This window comes from Acanthochromis polyacanthus, chromosome 9 (assembly GCF_021347895.1).
Source record: "Acanthochromis polyacanthus isolate Apoly-LR-REF ecotype Palm Island chromosome 9, KAUST_Apoly_ChrSc, whole genome shotgun sequence".
Lineage (NCBI taxonomy): Eukaryota > Metazoa > Chordata > Actinopteri > Pomacentridae > Acanthochromis > Acanthochromis polyacanthus.
This window is the reverse complement of record NC_067121.1, coordinates 33,439,806-33,457,766: the sequence shown is the minus strand read 5'-3', so window position 1 is coordinate 33,457,766 and position 17,961 is coordinate 33,439,806. Positions and strand designations below refer to the sequence as shown.

Below are 17,961 nucleotides of genomic sequence, written 5' to 3'. Positions count from 1 at the left end.
TCAGGGATGATTTTTGATGTACAATTGTTTATAGTGTATGTCTTCATTATGTACTAATGTTTGTATTTAAATAACTTAAATTAAGAATTTGAATACTTCTGAAAAGCATTGTATATGTATTGTCTGCATACTTTCAGCAGTTTGAAAAGCTGAAAACGGTCATATTTAATTAATTCGCAGTTTTCTGTCCTGATCTGCATAATGTCACAACAATTTAACACACATTTGTTGGACAAAGACACACAACGACGGAGCACGTTATAACTTTATTCCTCCTTCGAAGCAGGAAGCGGGATATAACGCGTCACTTTACGCTCTCTCCTCTGATTAGCTAAAACTCCGGTTCTGTTTGCATGGCGCCTCTGATTGGCCGAAAGTGGCGCGCCAAACGTCACGTGTGCCAGCTTTTCGCGCGAAACTGCTCTCTGTTGTGAGGAGCTGAACGTGTTGTCTGCAGCAGCGGCCCGGCTCGGAGTTTCTGCGCATATTTCTGCACATTTTTTTCGGATCTTTTCGGACAGTTTGTCATCATGGACGTCGCTACAGCCACCGCGGAAAATGTCGGAGCGACGGTGAAGGACGAGCTGGCGGAGAAATGCCAGAAGTTGTTCCAGGCTTTCTTAGAGGAGTAAGTCAGGCAGCAGCACGCTTCATTGTCATTGTACTGTTGGCTAATTTCTCAGTCACGGTGAGCATCCAGAGCTGCTCTGATCGGCTCTATTTTACTGTGTTTCCTGATGTTTTTTGTGTGTCCGTGTCTGGGGGCAGGTTTCAGTCCGGGGATGGGGAGGTGAAGTACGTCCGGGAGGCCGAGGAGCTGATCAGGCCTGAGAGGAACACCCTGCTGGTGAGCTTCACAGACCTGGAGGGCTTCAACCAGGAGCTGGCCACCACCATCCAGGAGGAGTACTACAGGTGAGCTCCCCCAGGAACACATGGAAACTGTGCAAAACTCAGATTAGGTTAGTGCTGAAGAGTTCAAGTTTTCTGCTGTAATTTGGTCTTAAAGTCAGAGACACCTCCAGGACTTTTATATATAGAGGATTGATGGGGCCAGAAAATCTAAGGGGTAGCACACAGAAACCAAAAGACATAAAAGAATATCTAGAATGTCTTTATACTGTTGTTTTATGGGGGCAAGTTCAACACTGTCAGCATGAGACAATGAATGTCATGTTGATGTACTTTGGTTTCTTGTTTATCAGTAAATGTTATAGAAAAGCATCAACAAGGAAGTATATCATTGTTGCATAAGTGTTGTTAGTACTTAACTAATGAACAGTAGATTCAGGTTTTAATTTTAAATATAACTTACCACAAATTTGATGAGGTCAAAAAATGTTAATGCTCAAAAGAAAGATTTTTATGTTGCTTTATACATTGTATTTGCCACTCCAGGGGTTAAATCTGAAAATTAGTGAAATCTGCTGGTTTTGCCCATGATGGACCCTCATCCTTTGCTGAAAAGCATTGAAAACATCCTTAACTAAGCCAAAATATGACTTAAAGTAGCAAGAACTACAAAAGGAATTAAAAATGATCAAAAATTAATCCAAAGATCATGCAGTAAGTCAATACTTGTAAGCCACTAAACATTACATGACATTATATTGCAGATATGCAATACAGAATGCATTCTATCTGGAATGTGCTATATAATCAATAAAAAAGTTGACAGAAATATATATATATAAAACAATTAGATTTGCTAATATAAAAAATTCCATGATAAATTAACTCTGAGTCACTCTGTCATTCTATCATGTGTCATTTCTGTTGTAATGAAAATACAAGAATAATGGGATTGTATTTGTAAACTAGAGATTCCAACGTTTTATGTGACATATAACATGACGTGCTGTGAGGCTGCTAACAGGCGGATACGGGGTCAGCAGATTGGAAATGTATCTTGGGGTGTGACCATGGCGAGCTTTAAAAGTGATCAGTAAAATCTGTAGCGTCCCCTTGGAGGTGCCTTTGCTGATCTTCTAATTTAGTGCACAAGTATTGATTAAATGCTGAATAAACAGACTCTGAAAGCATCGTGGATTAACTTTAAGCCTTCTGTTTCCAGGGTGTATCCCTTCCTCTGTCGGGCTGTGCGCAACTTTGCTCGGGATCATGGGAACGTTCCTCTGAACAAAGAGTTCTACGTTGCCATCGAGGATCTCCCCACCAGACACAAGTAAGACGCACAACAAATCTGAATCAGCCTGGTTTCACGTGCAGGGACAGAGGGACGTGTTAAATATTTACATGTGTGTAACGCAGGATCAGAGAGCTTTCCTCGATGCGTATCGGCACCCTGGTGAAGATCAGCGGTCAGGTGGTGAGAACGCATCCGGTCCACCCTGAACTGGTGAGATACAGATTAGTAAACATGAATCTAAATGTAATTATGAGCTTGTCCTCTGGCGTTGCCTATACTAATAATATTCTGTGTGCTTTCAGGTGAGCGGTACCTTCCTGTGCATGGACTGCCAGGCGGTGATCAAAGACGTCCCTCAGCAGTTCAAATATTCTCCACCGACCATCTGCAGAAACCCCGTCTGCAACAACCGCTCCCGCTTCCACCTCGACACGCACAAATCCAAGTTCACCGACTTTCAGAAGGTACTTCAGCTCTGACACAGGAGGCGTGCTTTAAATGAGAAGAACGTGAACTGATGATGCTGCTGGTGTGTTCAGGTGCGCATCCAGGAGACGCAGGCGGAGCTTCCTCGTGGTTCCATCCCTCGGTCCCTGGAGATCGTGCTGAGGGCCGAGGCTGTGGAGACGGCTCAGGCTGGAGACCGATGCGACTTCACCGGGACTCTCATCGTCGTGCCGGATGTCTCTCAGCTCAGCACTCCTGGTAAGGTTTCCGTCTGTCAGTGAAGAGCTTGAAGGAATCCTGCTGGAAGATCCGCTTTGTGACTTCTGTGGTTGTTTTCTGTGCAGGCGTGCGAGCCGAGACCAGCACCCGTGTAGCTGGAGGTCCTCAGGGCTTCGAGTCGGAAGGTTTGAGAGGACTGAAAGCTCTGGGAGTCAGAGAGCTCTCATACAGACTGGCCTTCCTGGCCTGCAACGTGGCCCCGACCAACCCACGAGTAAGGCGCTCACACCACATCTAAAACACAGCTGGGAAGCTCCAGATAAAGCCAGTGCTTAATCCTGAATGTGTCTTCTTTCTGGTAGTTTGGTGGTAAGGAGCTGCGTGAGGAGGAGCAAACTGCAGAGAGCATCAAGAGCCAGATGACGGAGAAGGAGTGGGAGAAGGTGTTTGAGATGAGCCAGGACAAGAACCTGTACCACAACCTGTGCACCAGCCTCTTCCCCACCATCCACGGTGAGTCACGTAAAAGCCCTTTTTTCAAATATATCTGGGGGTTCGGTGGCGATCTCGCGACGCTGTGACCCTTCAACTAAACGTTGGTGATCACTGTGCAGGAAACGATGAGGTGAAGCGCGGCATCCTCCTGATGCTGTTCGGAGGCGTTCCCAAGACGACCATGGAGGGAACCTCGCTGAGAGGAGACATCAACGTCTGCATCGTTGGAGACCCGAGTACCGCAAAGAGCCAGTTCCTCAAGTGAGCAACACACCTGCACACATTACTAAAGGTCTTGTCCTGCTGGAAAAACATTGAATGACAGTGAAAATCCTTGATGGGACAGTTAGCCTGCTTACTTGTCAAGAATCTTTTTATTAAAGTTGTTTTTGGCCTTTTGTTGGCTTTATTCGACAGGTAAGTAGAGAGGAACACTGGAAAGTATGGAGGAGAACGGGGGGGGGGAAGACATGCAGTAAAGGGCCGTGAGCTTGAACTGAATCAGGCCTCTGCGTCAGGGACTATAGCCCCTGTTCATAGGCCACCTGCTCAACCTGTGGAGCTATGTGGGCGCCCCAACTTGTCAAGACTTTTAATGTTTAAAGGAACTATGCAGTTGGTATTTTGACTTTTGTCTGCCTCCATAATGTATGAGATGGGATTGAATGTCTCCACTCTTAAGCACAGATCTGTTAATACTGTGAATCTGTGTTTCCAGACACGTGGAGGAGTTCAGTCCCAGAGCTGTGTACACCAGCGGTAAAGCCAGCAGCGCTGCAGGTCTGACAGCAGCTGTGGTTCGAGACGAAGAGTCCCACGAGTTTGTCATTGAGGCTGGAGCTCTGATGCTCGCAGACAATGTAAGTATTCCAGTTTAAAAATTAAAAATAATTGCACAAAATAAATGTGGAGAAATTCCATCCGAAACAAAAAATAAGATGAAAAATAAGGCTCCTTAAATAAATACTCTTCTTTTTAAATGGTTTCCCCAGGAGACAAAAAACAAAAATGAAATTATTACTGTTAAAAGAATGTTATGTCTCTGCGCCGTAAGAAAAAACTTATCAAAAAGAACCAGCAGCCAACGTGGCTGTACCACCTGGGAATTAGTGAAGAAAAGTGTCCGAGGTTCTGTGAACGGCATCTATGTACATTCTGTGCTACTAACAGCAGGATTTGCTTTCAGGGTGTTTGCTGCATTGATGAGTTTGACAAAATGGACCTGAAGGACCAGGTGGCCATTCATGAAGCCATGGAGCAGCAGACCATCAGCATCACCAAGGCTGGAGTCAAGGTGAGGCACATCAGCTTCAGCCCAAATATAGAAGAAAATGAGGAAAACAAAAAAGACTGTCAGTGTGTTTTACAGTAAATAAAGTGACCTAAGAGGCTTTTCAGTAACCAGACTTTTCCTCCAGGCCACTCTGAACGCTCGTACTTCCATCCTGGCTGCTGCCAACCCAGTGAGCGGACGCTACGACCGCAGCAAGAGCCTGAAGCAGAACGTGAACCTGACCGCCCCCATCATGAGCCGCTTCGACCTCTTCTTCATCCTGGTGGACGACTGTAATGAAGTACGCGGCACAGGCTATGCTTTTCTTTAAATGTTGTTTATTCCATAGTTTTTGCTGCTACATTTTATTCTGTGCTCAGCTGTTTTATTTTCTTGGTGACTGACATGACATTAAAGCTGTAACAACCCAATTTCTGACCGAGTTGAATACGTATCAATCTGTGCGTGTCGTAGGTTACAGACTACGCCATCGCCAGGCGCATCGTGGACCTGCACTCCCGTGTGGAGGAGTCGGTGGACAGACTGTATTCTCTGGATGAGATCCGCAGATACCTGCTCTTTGCCAGGCAGTTCAAACCTAAGGTGGGTGTGTTTGCATCTCTGCCTTCACTCATATCTTTAATTGAGGTTTTACTGTTTACATTAGGGTTTTATCTTCACCATTGCACATCTATAGATCTCCAGCGAGTCGGAGGAGTTCATCGTCGAGCAGTACAAACGTCTCCGGCAGCGAGACGGCTCTGGAGGTGTGTCCAAGTCTGCCTGGAGGATAACGGTGCGACAGCTGGAGAGCATGATCCGCCTGTCAGAAGGGATGGCGCGCATGCACTGCTGTGACGAGGTACAAACAGAAAACAGAGGCAGTACGAAACATAAAACACAACCGGTTTAAGCATGAATTTAACTGACAAAACAAAGGCACTTCATAATAGTATATGTATGTATATAAGCCACGACTGTGTAATTGTGAATCATTCTTTCAAAACAAAAGCCCAGATTTTGTTTTCTTCAATGAACTTTCAAAAACAGTACGGATATTTGGAGATACTGAACAGATTTAGTATATCCAAATACACAGCATGTCACATGAAGTATTCAGAAAGTACCAGGATGTCAGACTAGTATAAATGCCGCTACGCTTTTCTGGCCATTGTTTCCCACAATTCTCTGCATAATGGAAGAAACGTCACATCGTCTCACTCATGTAAAAACGAGCTTGAACACAGAGTGCACACGGACGGATGACAGCTCTGTTTGAACAGCAGACTGTGACGGATAAATGAGCAAGACGATCAGATTTTAAGGGGTGATATTATGATGAAGGATTCAGATTCGGAAAACTTTATTTGTGCCCAGGGAGTAATTAAATGGCACGTAGAGCAGGCAGTGCAACGATGATGTAAGAACATGAGCAGAAAAAAAGAAATTAAGTAAACTAACCCTACATAACACAAGATAAAACAAATAGGAATAAATATATATATGTAGAGCAAGTAAGATAACAAGAATAAAATGAAAAGAAAACACAAACTTAGTAACATAATAGTGTAAATACGGATGAACACTGTATACAAAGTGTAGTAGTAATAATACATTTTCTTTGAAGGCGCCTTTCTCTGTACTCAAGGTAAATGTACAGACACACACACATATATACACAAAATACACATTTAAAAACAGTAAAGACAATATAGGAGATGGAGCAGTTGGTGTCAGATGGAATTGGCAGTTTTAAACAGATGTGTTTTGAATTTTGAAACGGGAAAATGAATCGATGTTTCTGAGTTGGGAATTCCAGAGAGGCTGAATGCTCCAGACGTAGTACGTTCCACTGCATGCAACAGTACTTATTTTGCAAGGACGGCTACAGTTTGTCCAAAGCAACACTGACTTTGTCGTCTTGCTTTCTGTCTCCAGGTGCAGCCCAAGCATGTAAAGGAAGCATTCCGTCTTCTGAACAAATCCATCATCAGAGTGGAGACGCCCGACATCAACCTGGAGCAGGAGGACGAGCTGGAAGAGGAGGAGCAGCAGGAGGAAGGTACTGTAACCCACACTGATGTCTGCATGTATACAGACTGGACATGCTTCTACTGGACCAGTAGTCTGGATCTCTACTGAAAACAAGCTTTCATAAGATTTCATTTTGTGTAAACTTGACTCTGCAGGCGACAACGTCCCTAATGGAGTGAATGGCGTTAATGGAGTGAATGGTATCAACGGGCATGCAAATGGAATTAATGGTCATGTCAACGATGTAAATGGCCATGATGAACCCAGCAGTCAGCCCAAACCATCTCTACGTCTGTCCTTCACGGAGTACAGACGCATCTCCAACCTGATGGTCCTTCATCTACGCAAAGCAGAAGACGGTAGGAGAAGTTCCCTTTCAGTCGATTATTCTTCTGCCTCTATCTGCCTTCGTTTGTGTTGCCTGTGGATTCTTTTTTTCCCACCTAATCTCACATTTTAATGTGTTGTAGCTGAGGAGGAGGAGGAGCTGAAGAAGAGTGCAGTGGTGAACTGGTATCTGAAGGAGATCGAGTCAGAGATCGACTCTGAGGAGGATCTGATCAACAGGAAGAGTCTGATAGAGAAGGTCATCCACAGGCTGGTGCACTACGTAAGTCCACCTTTTGTAAAGATAAAATAATGAATCTCTGAATGCTGATCTCTGTGTTTACACCAAATCCTGCGTAAATCTGTTTCTCCAGGATCACATCCTCATCGAGCTGTCCCAGGCAGGCCTGAAGGGCTCAGAGTCAGCGAGCACAGAAGAAGTCGTTCTGGTTGTCAACCCCAACTACATCCTCGAGGACTAAACCGCTCCACCATGTAGCTTACCACCATGAAGCTGATGTTTGTTGATGCTCATACGTACCACATACATTATAGATGCATTGGAGATGCTGTTAGATTTTGTAAAAAAAAAAAAAAAGAAGATGAAATTCTGTGGCTCTTAAAGAAATATGTTTGCTCAGTCAAGCTAACTTTTTGTAAATATGTTGCTCTTTTCTCAAGTTTTTTACTGGCTTCTGTCTGAGGCGGAGTCAGTGGAGTTTCTCTTAAACTGTGTACTTAGTGTTTGTTTCCAGAACTGTAAATTGGAGACATACACCAAGGCTTACTTCTGTGGGTTCAAGTTATATTGTATGGTATTGTTTTGTTTTTTTTGTATATGTATGACCTCGATTGAATGGAAATGTTTGCTCAATAAAAAAATAAAAACTTTATATAAACACAAATCTGCCTTCTGTTGAAGTTTCCTGCAGTAATTCATATCAATGCCATACTGAAGATACAAAAGAACAGCACAATATACAGTATACCAAAGGATGTGTATAGTACTTTTTGCAATATAACAGCTTTCTCTGCTTTTCGCACTGTATCATGATGTACAGGACCAGAGTGGGACTCATTTTCAGCCCTGGGCTTTCATGCCTCAGACTGGCTCACTTTGAAATACATGATCAGAAAGGGATATATGAAAGTTTAAAAAAGGCTTTGATTTTCATTTTATATTTACAATAAGAAAATAAAATCAGTAAGAGACAGAAACGGAAAAAAAGGTCAGTTTTTTCATTTTCTGAGACCGGAAGTGGTCATCAGCAAGTTTGGAGCCAAACAGTACGGTGCATAGACTGTATGTAATTTTTTTTCGTTAGTTTTCATGGTCATAATGAGAGATCAGGTGGCCGATCTTAAAATAAAACAATATTGAATTTTTTTATAGAGCGTTAAAGTTTTGCGAAGCCAGGGGGCGGGGCTACTTTATTGACAGTCCGGTCTGGAATAATTGACAAGTCCTACGGAGGAGGCAGCCGAGACCCCTTGTTTGGATTAACTCTGACATGATCACTGTTGAGCCCTGCGACGGACTGGCGACCTGTCCAGCGTGTCCCATGCTTTCGCCCGAGTCAGCTGGGATAGGCTCCAGCACCCCCCGCGACCCGAGTGAGGTCAACAGTCCAAACTAAGCCAATTCTGAAGTTGTCCACTCGGTGGCAGCTTGCATTAAGAGCCACTGCGCATGCTCGACTACAGTTACTCAACAAACATGGCGGCGTCCAGTTTAGCAGCAGTCAGAGCACTGAACGGTAAAATACTGTTAATAATTATGTTACAGCTCACGTATAAAGTCACTATTAACCTATTCGTGAAATTACCGTCTTTGGTATCGCTATCCGTGGTTATAACCCAATGACTTATATAAATAACGTGTATAAGATGGTAAAGTTTTGCATTAGCAGGTGTTTGTAGAAGCTGTAGCTCAAGACCTGAGTTAACTCAGTAATGTTTCCTCAGAGCAGCTGGCGGTCATGTTAACAGATTAAAGGTAAATTTCTCCCCCAGGTGTCCTCCTTGTTCCTGTCCGGTGGCTCCTCACTCAGAGCGGTCAAACCCCGGCGGTGTATCGAACTTGTCGGCTACATGTGTCCCCTGCTGCCTCCCTGTGCAGCTCCAGGACGGAACCTCCGAGGAGCAGCAGCCAGACAGCCCGACCAAAGGTCAGCAGGGCAGAGGAGGAAGAACCGGAGGGCTACGAGTACATCCCCAGGAGGAAAGCCAAGAACCCCATGATGAAAATCGGCTATGCATGGTGAGTCCACCTTCTGTTTATGGGTCAATATATAATTGAAGTACTTTTGAAGTCCATATCTTGTATGCATTTTTTAAAAAAGTTTAAAAAAAACTAATGTTATGTTCATCATGATCATGTCTTTACAAATTCCAGAATTATTTATTATGGAAACAATCAATGTACCTGAATGTAAATGTATAACTAGAGCTCTTTGACTTCTAGTTATAATTCTTTTTTTCTCTCTATTTTAAGGTGCACACATTTGAAGTGTCACATCATTTGAGCTCTAGACATTACAGTTATTGTACTATGATTGTTGTTGCTGCAGCAGCATTTATTTGAGTAACTGCACAGAAAAAGTTGTTTTGAACAAAATGCAATGTTCCATTTTAAAATATTTGAAAAGATAATTTCATTTAATTTTCCATCCTACTTTAAAAAAATAAAGATCAAGTCCCGGTGTCTGTAATGACAACTAATCTGCGGAAACTAGTAACATGTCAGGCTACAAAGTAATCAGATTTGATGAGTGGGATGTTCTACTCAAATTACACGTTCAGCTGTCAGTTTAGTTTCTCCTCCAACCTAAAATTAACGCTGTCCAAAAGGATTTTAAGAGAAAATGTACAGTGAAGCCAGAATTGTTTTTACTCATGGCACATTCTGATTTATAGTGAATTTTTAATTGACCAATAGGCTTCTTGTGGCTGGAAATGACGTTAACATACACTTTCTCAGTAATCAAGGGAACAGCCTGTGTCTGCCACTACAAAAAAGAAAGCTTCTGGAGAAAAACCTCGCTTAAGGCAGCAGTGGATCTTCTCACAATGATCTGACACTTCCAGTCGAACCGCTGAAGAAATGGTTAAATTATAATAAAATCAACATGTTAACTCATCGAGACAGAGTCCAGACCATAATTATATCGAGAATCTGTAGAGGAAACTTGAGATCAGAATGACAAGGAAGCCTTCAAACCTTGAAGACCTTGAGACTCACAAAGTGGTCCAAAATCCAATTATGAGAATTATCAGAACTGTTGGACTGCTGTAGCGGAAAAAAAAGGCTTTGGCTCTGATTACAGAGAGAGAGTGAGACATTTTGGAGCAAACTCATTGTTCAAATGAAAATTCAGTAGAAATTTGAGTGTTTTCAGGCTCGTTGTGAAGCTTCTTAGTCATCCCAGCATTTCCTTTCTAACCAAAAGTAACTGTTTTCTTCTCTTCCTTCCAGGATGATCGGCCTCCCTACAGGTATCATCGGCTTCTTGCTGGCTAAGAGACAAGTGGACAAAAACCGACTGCAGCAGCTGAAGATCAGACAGAGGATGAAAAGATCGAATGAAGGCGAATATGAAGGAAGCCGCTACCGCCATCATTCAGAGGTTAAAGTGGACCGATGAGGCTCACGTGTGGCTGCTGTGATTTGACATCATATCCTGCCCAAAGACTGATTATTACATCTCTGTTGATGTCAAAGGTAAATGTGTATTTAAACAGGAACAATCAAACTGCAAATGAACCACAAGTAACCTCACAAAGAAGAATCTTTATTTGATATGAAACTGATTCTCTTCAGCGTTGATATGTATATTTACAACCTCTCACATCTGTTCTGTACATTCAAATCGATTGTTTTTGAGTAAAGAGTTCTGTGTACCTTTGTGTTTTTGGGCTGTGTGTGTAATAAGCTGAGGACCAGCTGGGTGGAGATGATTGTCTGAGGAACGTTTGGACGCTGCCACGTTGGCTGGAACTCCCTGGTGTTCAGAAATGTTCCAATAATGTAACACCTTGGCACTGATCGTGGTGTCCTGTGTGGAAAACTCCACCCTGCTGACCGAAACAGGCGCACACTACATGTACTTTGTGAAGTAAAAAGCGTCTCCTCAGAAACACGGCGAAGGCACTGCAGTGATGTAGCACGTAAAGGGTTGCAGTTAGGAGTACTGAGCTGTAAAAAAGTACGCCTAAGTGCTGGCTAAGCATCAGATCTTGTGGTATTGTCATTCCTTCTGCACTTCAGAACCAACAAAGGAGGTGTTATGTGTGTTGGCAAATTTGAGTTTGCCCATTTTCTCAACATTAATTTATAGTAATACATGCAGAGAAAAATGTTCTGCTCAACTTAAATCCAGCAAGAGGGAGTACACATAGATACATGATATTTATATTCTGGTATTATCTATTAACCACTACAAAGTTGCTTAAAGTAGATATAAACAGTTCAGAAAAAAAGTGCATAATCGTGCACAGGTTTGACCTATGCTGTCACTAAATCTCAAATTCAGCCCTTAGGACATTTTCCCTGGAGTGTTTTGTGATTTTTTTTTTTTTTAATAAACGTTTGCAGATTTTTACTGAAAAAAGCAAAGGTTTTTTTAATTAGCATGGAATGACTGAGGCGCTCGCTGCTTCTCTGCACCCAGCAGTGAACCCTTATTTGGTGGAAGCTCCGATTATTTGCAACAGGAACAGGAAGATCTGGACGATGTCGACGTAGATGGAGAGCGCGGCGAACACGTACTCCTCCTCGCTGATGGAGTGTTTCCTGTTTCCTATCAGTAGCTGCGTGTGATACGCCAGAAACTACACGAAGAAAACAGAAAAAAAATGAGATGTATAACAGCAAGTACGGGCAACTGTAAAAGGTTAAAGTAGAATTACGCACCAGAGTGAAGACGATGGCTCCTAAAGCTGCATAAAGCATGTGAAGCCACGGGATCTGCAACAAAACACAGCCATCAGGAAACATGGAACGTTTTCAGGAAAATAACTATGTTGTTCACGTCGACTCTGACTCACATATTTGAAGGAGAGCACAATGGCTGTAATGATGCCAGTCACAAACATTACGATCCCAAGGACACAGAACAGACCCTGGCACTTGGTGAAGTCGACCTGGACGGAGAAATCACCGACAGGCGTGTTGGAACAAGTGTGGCTGAACAAACAACCTGTGGATGCTAGAAGCTGATTAGCAGTTACACAAACACACACTCTGCTACCTTCGTCTGGAAGCAGAAGACAGTGACGGCGATGCAGACGACGGCGGTGATCCCCACAGCCAGAAACACTGCTTTAGTGTTGTAGTAACTAAAACGAAAAGGCCGAGAGAAAGTTAATACAGGGGACAGTTATTTATCAGGATAGTGCGAGTTTTTCTTTTTAATCATGTTTTTTTTTTTCTTTTTCACCTGGAGATGGATCCGGTCATGTAGGACAAAGCCAGAGTCTGTAAAGAAAAATGGACATATTTGGTTTTATACAGCTGAAAACAACACAGTCCTCTCTCCAGTGTATGAACAGTAACACCCTGTGTAATCATAAGACAAACACTATCAGTCAAAAGTTTGGACACACCTTCTCATTCGGTGGTTTTATTTATTTTATAGATTAATACTGAAGAAATCAGAGCTATTGAAGAATACATATGGAAGTATATTGTAAACAAAAAAGTGTTTTTCTTCAGTATTAATCTACAATGAAGATAAAGGAGACCAAAACAATATTAGGCTGGTGGTTATAATGTTATACCTCATCAGTGTAGATTTGAACAGTTACATATTTGGTCTAAGCTCTGTAGTAGTGCTGGGATGCAGTTTTCTAAGCAACACTTGAATAAATCGACAGCAAAGATGACTCCAGTCCACTACTATCACAACATTAAAGGCTAAATTAGTCCATTAGGTAATATACAGAGTCGTTTTGCTGTCAGAGCTGATAAAATAAAAACACATAACGTATTAAAGTCGTTGTGTAAACAGTGTTTTAGTCACATGTGGCGACTTACTGCTCTGGCATTAAGTGAAACCTGTAGCACTAATCCAACAAAACCAGGATCTAAAGGAAACTGTCTCAAAGTTTTAAGAATAGATTTGGTTCAATTCCAAGAAACTGTCAGTAATTAGGCACCTTTATTTCCTGAGTTAGAAGTCAAACTGCAAGAACTTACAAAGATGGACAGCAGAATGACGTTCCATGGAAACTTCCTCCTACAATAAAAGCAGAGACAGAAGAATCATTCAGATCCCGTATTTAAGTGAAAGTATCAGTACAGCAAAGTAAAAATACTCCATTACAGGTAAACGTTCTGCATGAAAGAATCATACATAAGTATTAGCAGCAAAATAAAATTAAAATATTTAGGTAAAAGTATTGATTTGGTTCCTCTGACTGATATATTATCATATATGTCATCATTATATTATTAATAGTGAAGCATCAGAGTGTCAGCAGCATGAATCTGTGTTCTTATACACGGATCTGTTTTTTTCTGATCTTATTGGATTATTTGAACATTTAGAGAGCAAATGTCACCAGTTTGGTGGAGCTGTTAACACCTCAGACATCTAAAATGTAATCCGACCACACACCGTTGTTTGTAAGACGCCAAAAAGTTTGGAATCACCGGCGTAATCCAAATCTTCTTTGTAAAATCAAGGAAACACACTCACCGGGGGCCCTTACAGCAGACCAGCACAATGTGGGTGATGAAATATACTGCACTAAAATGGAAAAAAAAAACAACAACATGCAGACATTCATGTATTAACATTTGTAAAGTTGGACTTCTGATTCCTCGAAAGGAGCGTAAGAGTGAGACTTACTATGACACCCAGTACACCGCCGGGTACCGATGCACAAAATCCGTGACAGGTCGGCTGTCAGGAAAAGACACAGTTAAAATAAATAGACACAGACGCAACGACAAACAGCCACACAAAACACACACTCAGAATACTCACACAAACGTGAAAATGGCCACGATGGCTGTTGTGACGAGGAGCTGACACGCCAGAATCAAATACACCTGAAAAACATAAAGGTAAGTGGAAGATGTCAAACCAGCCCAGGTTGTCTCTCATTTATGCTGTTCTTCATTATGCACGGCACCAAAAATACAAACATTTCACGACACAAAGGCAAGAAAATATAAAGAATATGCAGCATCAACCTGAAGTGTAGGGGTATCACTAATAGTGAAGGTGGATTTGAGCACCGCAGAGGAGAAAAAACAATCTGTAACCCGTCGCTAGTCACAATGCTCAGTCAGAGAGGTAGCCCACAGGATTAGAGGAAAACACAACCCAAATAATCAAATACCAGCACCTCTCACACACGGACAAACATTAAATCAACAGAAACCAAATTCAAAATCAGAGTCCTAATAAAAACCGAACCAAACGCTCATAAATTTAAATAATCATCAACTTGTTTGCCGGCAGGTTTGAAAAGCATGTGATTTCAAAAAGCACACCTTTTATCAAAGCCAGCGACTTTAAAAACAGGAAGAATAATTACATTTTTAACTTTCCAACACCTTCAACTACTTATCTGAAATGTAACCATCTTGACCTCAAAATCACGGTTTCTTTAAATAAATCGTAAAAAAAATTGCCCAAAATTAACCGTTTTCTCGAACCAGATTCTGTAAAAAACGTAAAATTCTGTACTCCTTGTAGCAACTGTGAAGCATTTAGTGACCAACAGTCATTGGACAAAAAAATTCCAAAAATATTGTACATTGATTGGAGATTTCTGTCGATTCTTGTAAAACAAATAATCAACCTTTTTATTTTTGGCCATTGCAACCTTATTACATTGCACAAAAAACATTTGAGTTCTCTCCCTTTGTAGCCACAATTGTGTTGTTTTCGTAGAGGTTCAGGACTTTATATTGCAGCGAAAAATGAGCCCACAGTGAATAAATAATACATCTGACAGGAGCAAAAACTGTCCAGAAACTACGTGGGATTGACATAGTTAAGGAGGATGAAAGCAGAGGAGGGATATTCCACAAAAAACTGTGACTGAACTTTCACTGGTTCCACCTCAAACCTATAATTCCACGTCTGTCTGAGCGGCTCTAAGAGGTGTTTCAGCCAGATCATCCCTGCTCCAGGATCAGCTCACTAATAAAAATAGTTCCTTGTTTCCCACGAGCTTTCAGTAAATGAACCCAGTTCTTGGAACAGCCGTTTACTCTCCGTTTCTATTTATGATGTCCAGATCCTGGGATGTTACATCCAGTTTTCTCCTCTGTCTGCTGCTCTCATGTTTCTGTCTGCTGCTTTTGTTGGTGTCCTTTTCAGCTCTCAGGTGTCCTTTCTTTCTTATCCGGGTGAAAAAGGCAATTTCTGTAGATTTTCTTCCCAACTGCTGCTACAAAGGCTTTGGAAATATCTGCATTTACGTATCAGTGTGTCTAAAAATATGGTCAGACGTTTATCGAAGTGACAATTATGAATGAATACTAGTCTATTAGAACAAAATACACCTATAATTGCGTTGTTGTTGTCCACACTAAAAGTAATGATTCAAACATTCACCACATAGGTCACAAAAAGTAAGAGAACCTGTCGGCTATAAGGTCATCAACAAAAGTTACTGAAGAAAGAGCACAAGTGTGGGTATGAGCATGTTATCGTCATGTTACCTAAAAAAAAAATCACTACATTACATCATTAGTCGGAGCTAGAAACTGTAAAAACAGAAACAATCATATTTTCAACTGTCCGAGACAGCGCTTCAACTCCTCATCTGAAAATAAACCAGATTTAAGCTCTAAATGGTGATATTTCATCAAATGTCTTTGATTTTTAAATCCAAAAGTAAATCTTTTACTCAAACAAAAAAAGTCTCATTTTGGTGCAACAGCAAAGCTTTACTTGACCAAGCTGTGTCCAAAAGACATTTCAGATGAACTGCAGGCAGTGTTTACTCAAAGCAGAAATCAGTCAAGTAAGTAAACATTAAAAATGTAAAAACTTGGAGTTCATGTAATGAAGCAGGAACAAAAGTGTGGGTTCGCGCTAATTCGACTCAAATACGAACCATCTGATCATCACCTAAAAGATCAGTGAAGACAAGCTTTGATTAATAATTTTAGATTTGAATCAAATTAAAGGGGGTCATAAAGTCCTTTCAGATAGTTAAGTCATTTATTAGACCAAATGGAGATCGTTTATAACCGTGGCAACTCTCCTTAGAAGTGTGTGTCCAGGTGAAATGACAATACAGAACGCTCAGGGACTTAAAAAAAACAGCCCGGTCAGTTCACCGTATGCAAATCATGGTGCATATTTGCTTGCCGCACTGTGGCAGAGAGGAAACTGCTGCTACTCTCCAAAAAAACATCACTGCGCATGGAAGTTTACCCACAGAGTTTGTGATGGGATGTTCAGTTTTGAAAACATGATCATGGATGCAAATGTACATTTGGTTTTCCAGGTTGTTCGTGGCTACGTGCCCTCATCTGTGAAGGTTTTTATTAATTTCATGTATGGAAATACTACCAGGACAAGAAGGGCTTCTTCTAGTGTCACTTCCGTGTAAAACTGCCTTTGGACAATCAACTTTTTCCTACGAAGCAATAACGGAACGGAATAAGCTCCAGACTGAACTAAAGCGAGTAACTGATTGTAAAGACTTTTCTATAGAGACACAAATGGATCCAGAGAAACCAAACCTGACAGTCCTTGAAATGACTTTTTTAACTGTGTGAATGTGCGATCCTTTTTTAAATTCCCTTTTTCTGCCTTTTCTACTTTCTCTCTTGCCTAGCGCTATAATCTGGTATAGAGCATCTTTATCTTGTGTTTAATGTTCTTCTGTGCATCGTCCCTGTCAAATAAACTGATTATAATGAAGGTATTTTACAGGATAACGTCCTTGTGGCTGTCCAGCAGCAGGACAATGAGGCCAAACATCGCAGTAAATCACCAACAGAAAGACTATTTTAAGAAAGAGTCATAACAGAGAGTTGCATAATAGAGATGCTGTGGAATGAAGTGAAGTTCACACAGACGTCCTGAGAATGTGGCCGAGCTGAAGCAGCTCTATGACGAAAAATCATCCAGAACGTTGTGCAGAGATAGAGAGAGAGAGAGAGAGAGAGATAGAGAGATATTAATCCTGAGGGAAATTCAAGGAGCTTCCTGCTGCCAAAAGAGGTTTTCCCATGCCTGAGAGCTTCAGTGAAAACTCTTCTTTTGCATTAGTTTCATTACTTTTTGATTGGAAATGATAATATCTGTTTAACAATTTAAGTCAAAAGTTGATTCTCTGTGAAAATGTCTACGAATTTCAGAATCTCTTGCAAAACCTCATCCTCCATGTGCTCACAGCATGATCTGACAGAGACCCAAACAGCTTCTGATGCCAGGAGTGTTTGGCTTCCTCAGTTTTCAAATGTCCACATAAATGCTGCGTGGTGTTGAGGTCACCTGACTGTGGAGGACAGTTCATGACAGTCGGTGTATCTTGGACTTTTTTAGCCCTTAGATCAAAGCTTTAAGGTTTGTTTGGACTCCTCTTCCTGCTGTAGCTTGAATCCTTGAAAACCACAGAGTGAAGCGTGTCTCTACAGAACGGAGTGTTCCTACTTTTTGTTCTGGGTGGAGCTGATTCAGTCCAGGTGTCTAATCCCAGCAGACTAAAACATTCCCAGCAGCATGCTTCACTGTTTTTATCGCTTTCTCTCCTGTTGGTCTCTTTACGTACATCCTTCTGCTACTGACACTAATCTCTAAGTGGGATTCATCTGTAAATAGGGCATACTGTGAAATGCTGCTGTGTCTTAACCCATCCCAAGTGTTTGTCCTCATTTCCCCTCGTGTCAAATGGCTTACAGATGTTACTGGTGTTAAGCCGCATTTCGTAATAACGGTGCATTTTGTAATAAACGTCCAAAATGTAATAACTTTGTCGTTTCATTTAGTAATAAAGCCGCATTTCGTAATAAACTGCCGCATTTTGTAATAAACTGACCCAA

General features: G+C 41.6%; 3 protein-coding genes across 3 annotated transcripts in view; 2 read left to right on the top strand and 1 right to left on the bottom strand.

Annotated features, from left to right (window-relative positions):
• The first annotated feature begins 423 nt into the window (after positions 1-423).
• mcm6 (minichromosome maintenance complex component 6) lies at positions 424-7,849 on the top strand. Its single transcript, XM_022207620.2, has 18 exons — positions 424-628; positions 769-915; positions 2,075-2,185; positions 2,272-2,359; positions 2,452-2,613; positions 2,689-2,854; positions 2,941-3,089; positions 3,178-3,328; positions 3,430-3,571; positions 4,029-4,170; positions 4,497-4,604; positions 4,729-4,884; positions 5,058-5,186; positions 5,281-5,445; positions 6,522-6,645; positions 6,773-6,976; positions 7,088-7,227; positions 7,319-7,849. The coding sequence occupies exons 1-18, from the start codon at positions 531-533 to the stop codon at positions 7,424-7,426; spliced, it is 2,490 nt and encodes an 829-aa protein (XP_022063312.2). The 5' UTR covers positions 424-530; the 3' UTR covers positions 7,427-7,849.
• A 697-nt stretch (positions 7,850-8,546) lies between these two features.
• Positions 8,547-10,844, top strand: si:ch73-71c20.5 (DUF4748 domain-containing protein). The gene is made up of 3 exons (XM_051953583.1): positions 8,547-8,701; positions 8,958-9,204; positions 10,420-10,844. Exons 1-3 carry the CDS (start codon positions 8,635-8,637, stop codon positions 10,586-10,588), a joined length of 483 nt encoding a protein of 160 aa, XP_051809543.1. The 5' UTR covers positions 8,547-8,634; the 3' UTR covers positions 10,589-10,844.
• The window catches only part of tmbim1a (transmembrane BAX inhibitor motif containing 1a), a 38,451-nt gene continuing 31,204 nt past the window's right edge, over positions 10,715-17,961 (bottom strand). Inside the window, exons 4-12 of the mRNA XM_051953582.1 lie at positions 13,934-13,998; positions 13,796-13,849; positions 13,643-13,693; positions 13,141-13,180; positions 12,383-12,420; positions 12,194-12,281; positions 11,991-12,086; positions 11,857-11,910; positions 10,715-11,774 (exon numbers count right to left, since the gene is read on the bottom strand). Coding sequence (XP_051809542.1) covers positions 11,625-11,774; positions 11,857-11,910; positions 11,991-12,086; positions 12,194-12,281; positions 12,383-12,420; positions 13,141-13,180; positions 13,643-13,693; positions 13,796-13,849; positions 13,934-13,998 — 636 coding nt within the window. The 3' untranslated portion in view covers positions 10,715-11,624. The remainder of the gene's footprint in view (positions 11,775-11,856; positions 11,911-11,990; positions 12,087-12,193; positions 12,282-12,382; positions 12,421-13,140; positions 13,181-13,642; positions 13,694-13,795; positions 13,850-13,933; positions 13,999-17,961) is intronic.

Excerpts from the sequence above, each read along its gene's own strand:
- mcm6 (XM_022207620.2), top strand. The coding sequence starts at position 531 with ATGGACGTCGCTACAGCCACCGCGGAAAATGTCGGAGCGACGGTGAAG. Across the intron at positions 2,855-2,940 it reads CTCTCAGCTCAGCACTCCTG|GCGTGCGAGCCGAGACCAGC; the intron begins GTAAGGTTTCCG and ends TTTTCTGTGCAG. Across the intron at positions 3,572-4,028 it reads GCAAAGAGCCAGTTCCTCAA|ACACGTGGAGGAGTTCAGTC; the intron begins GTGAGCAACACA and ends CTGTGTTTCCAG.
- si:ch73-71c20.5 (XM_051953583.1), top strand. The coding sequence starts at position 8,635 with ATGCTCGACTACAGTTACTCAACAAACATGGCGGCGTCCAGTTTAGCA. Across the intron at positions 8,702-8,957 it reads AGCAGTCAGAGCACTGAACG|GTGTCCTCCTTGTTCCTGTC; the intron begins GTAAAATACTGT and ends TTTCTCCCCCAG. Across the intron at positions 9,205-10,419 it reads ATGAAAATCGGCTATGCATG|GATGATCGGCCTCCCTACAG; the intron begins GTGAGTCCACCT and ends TCTTCCTTCCAG.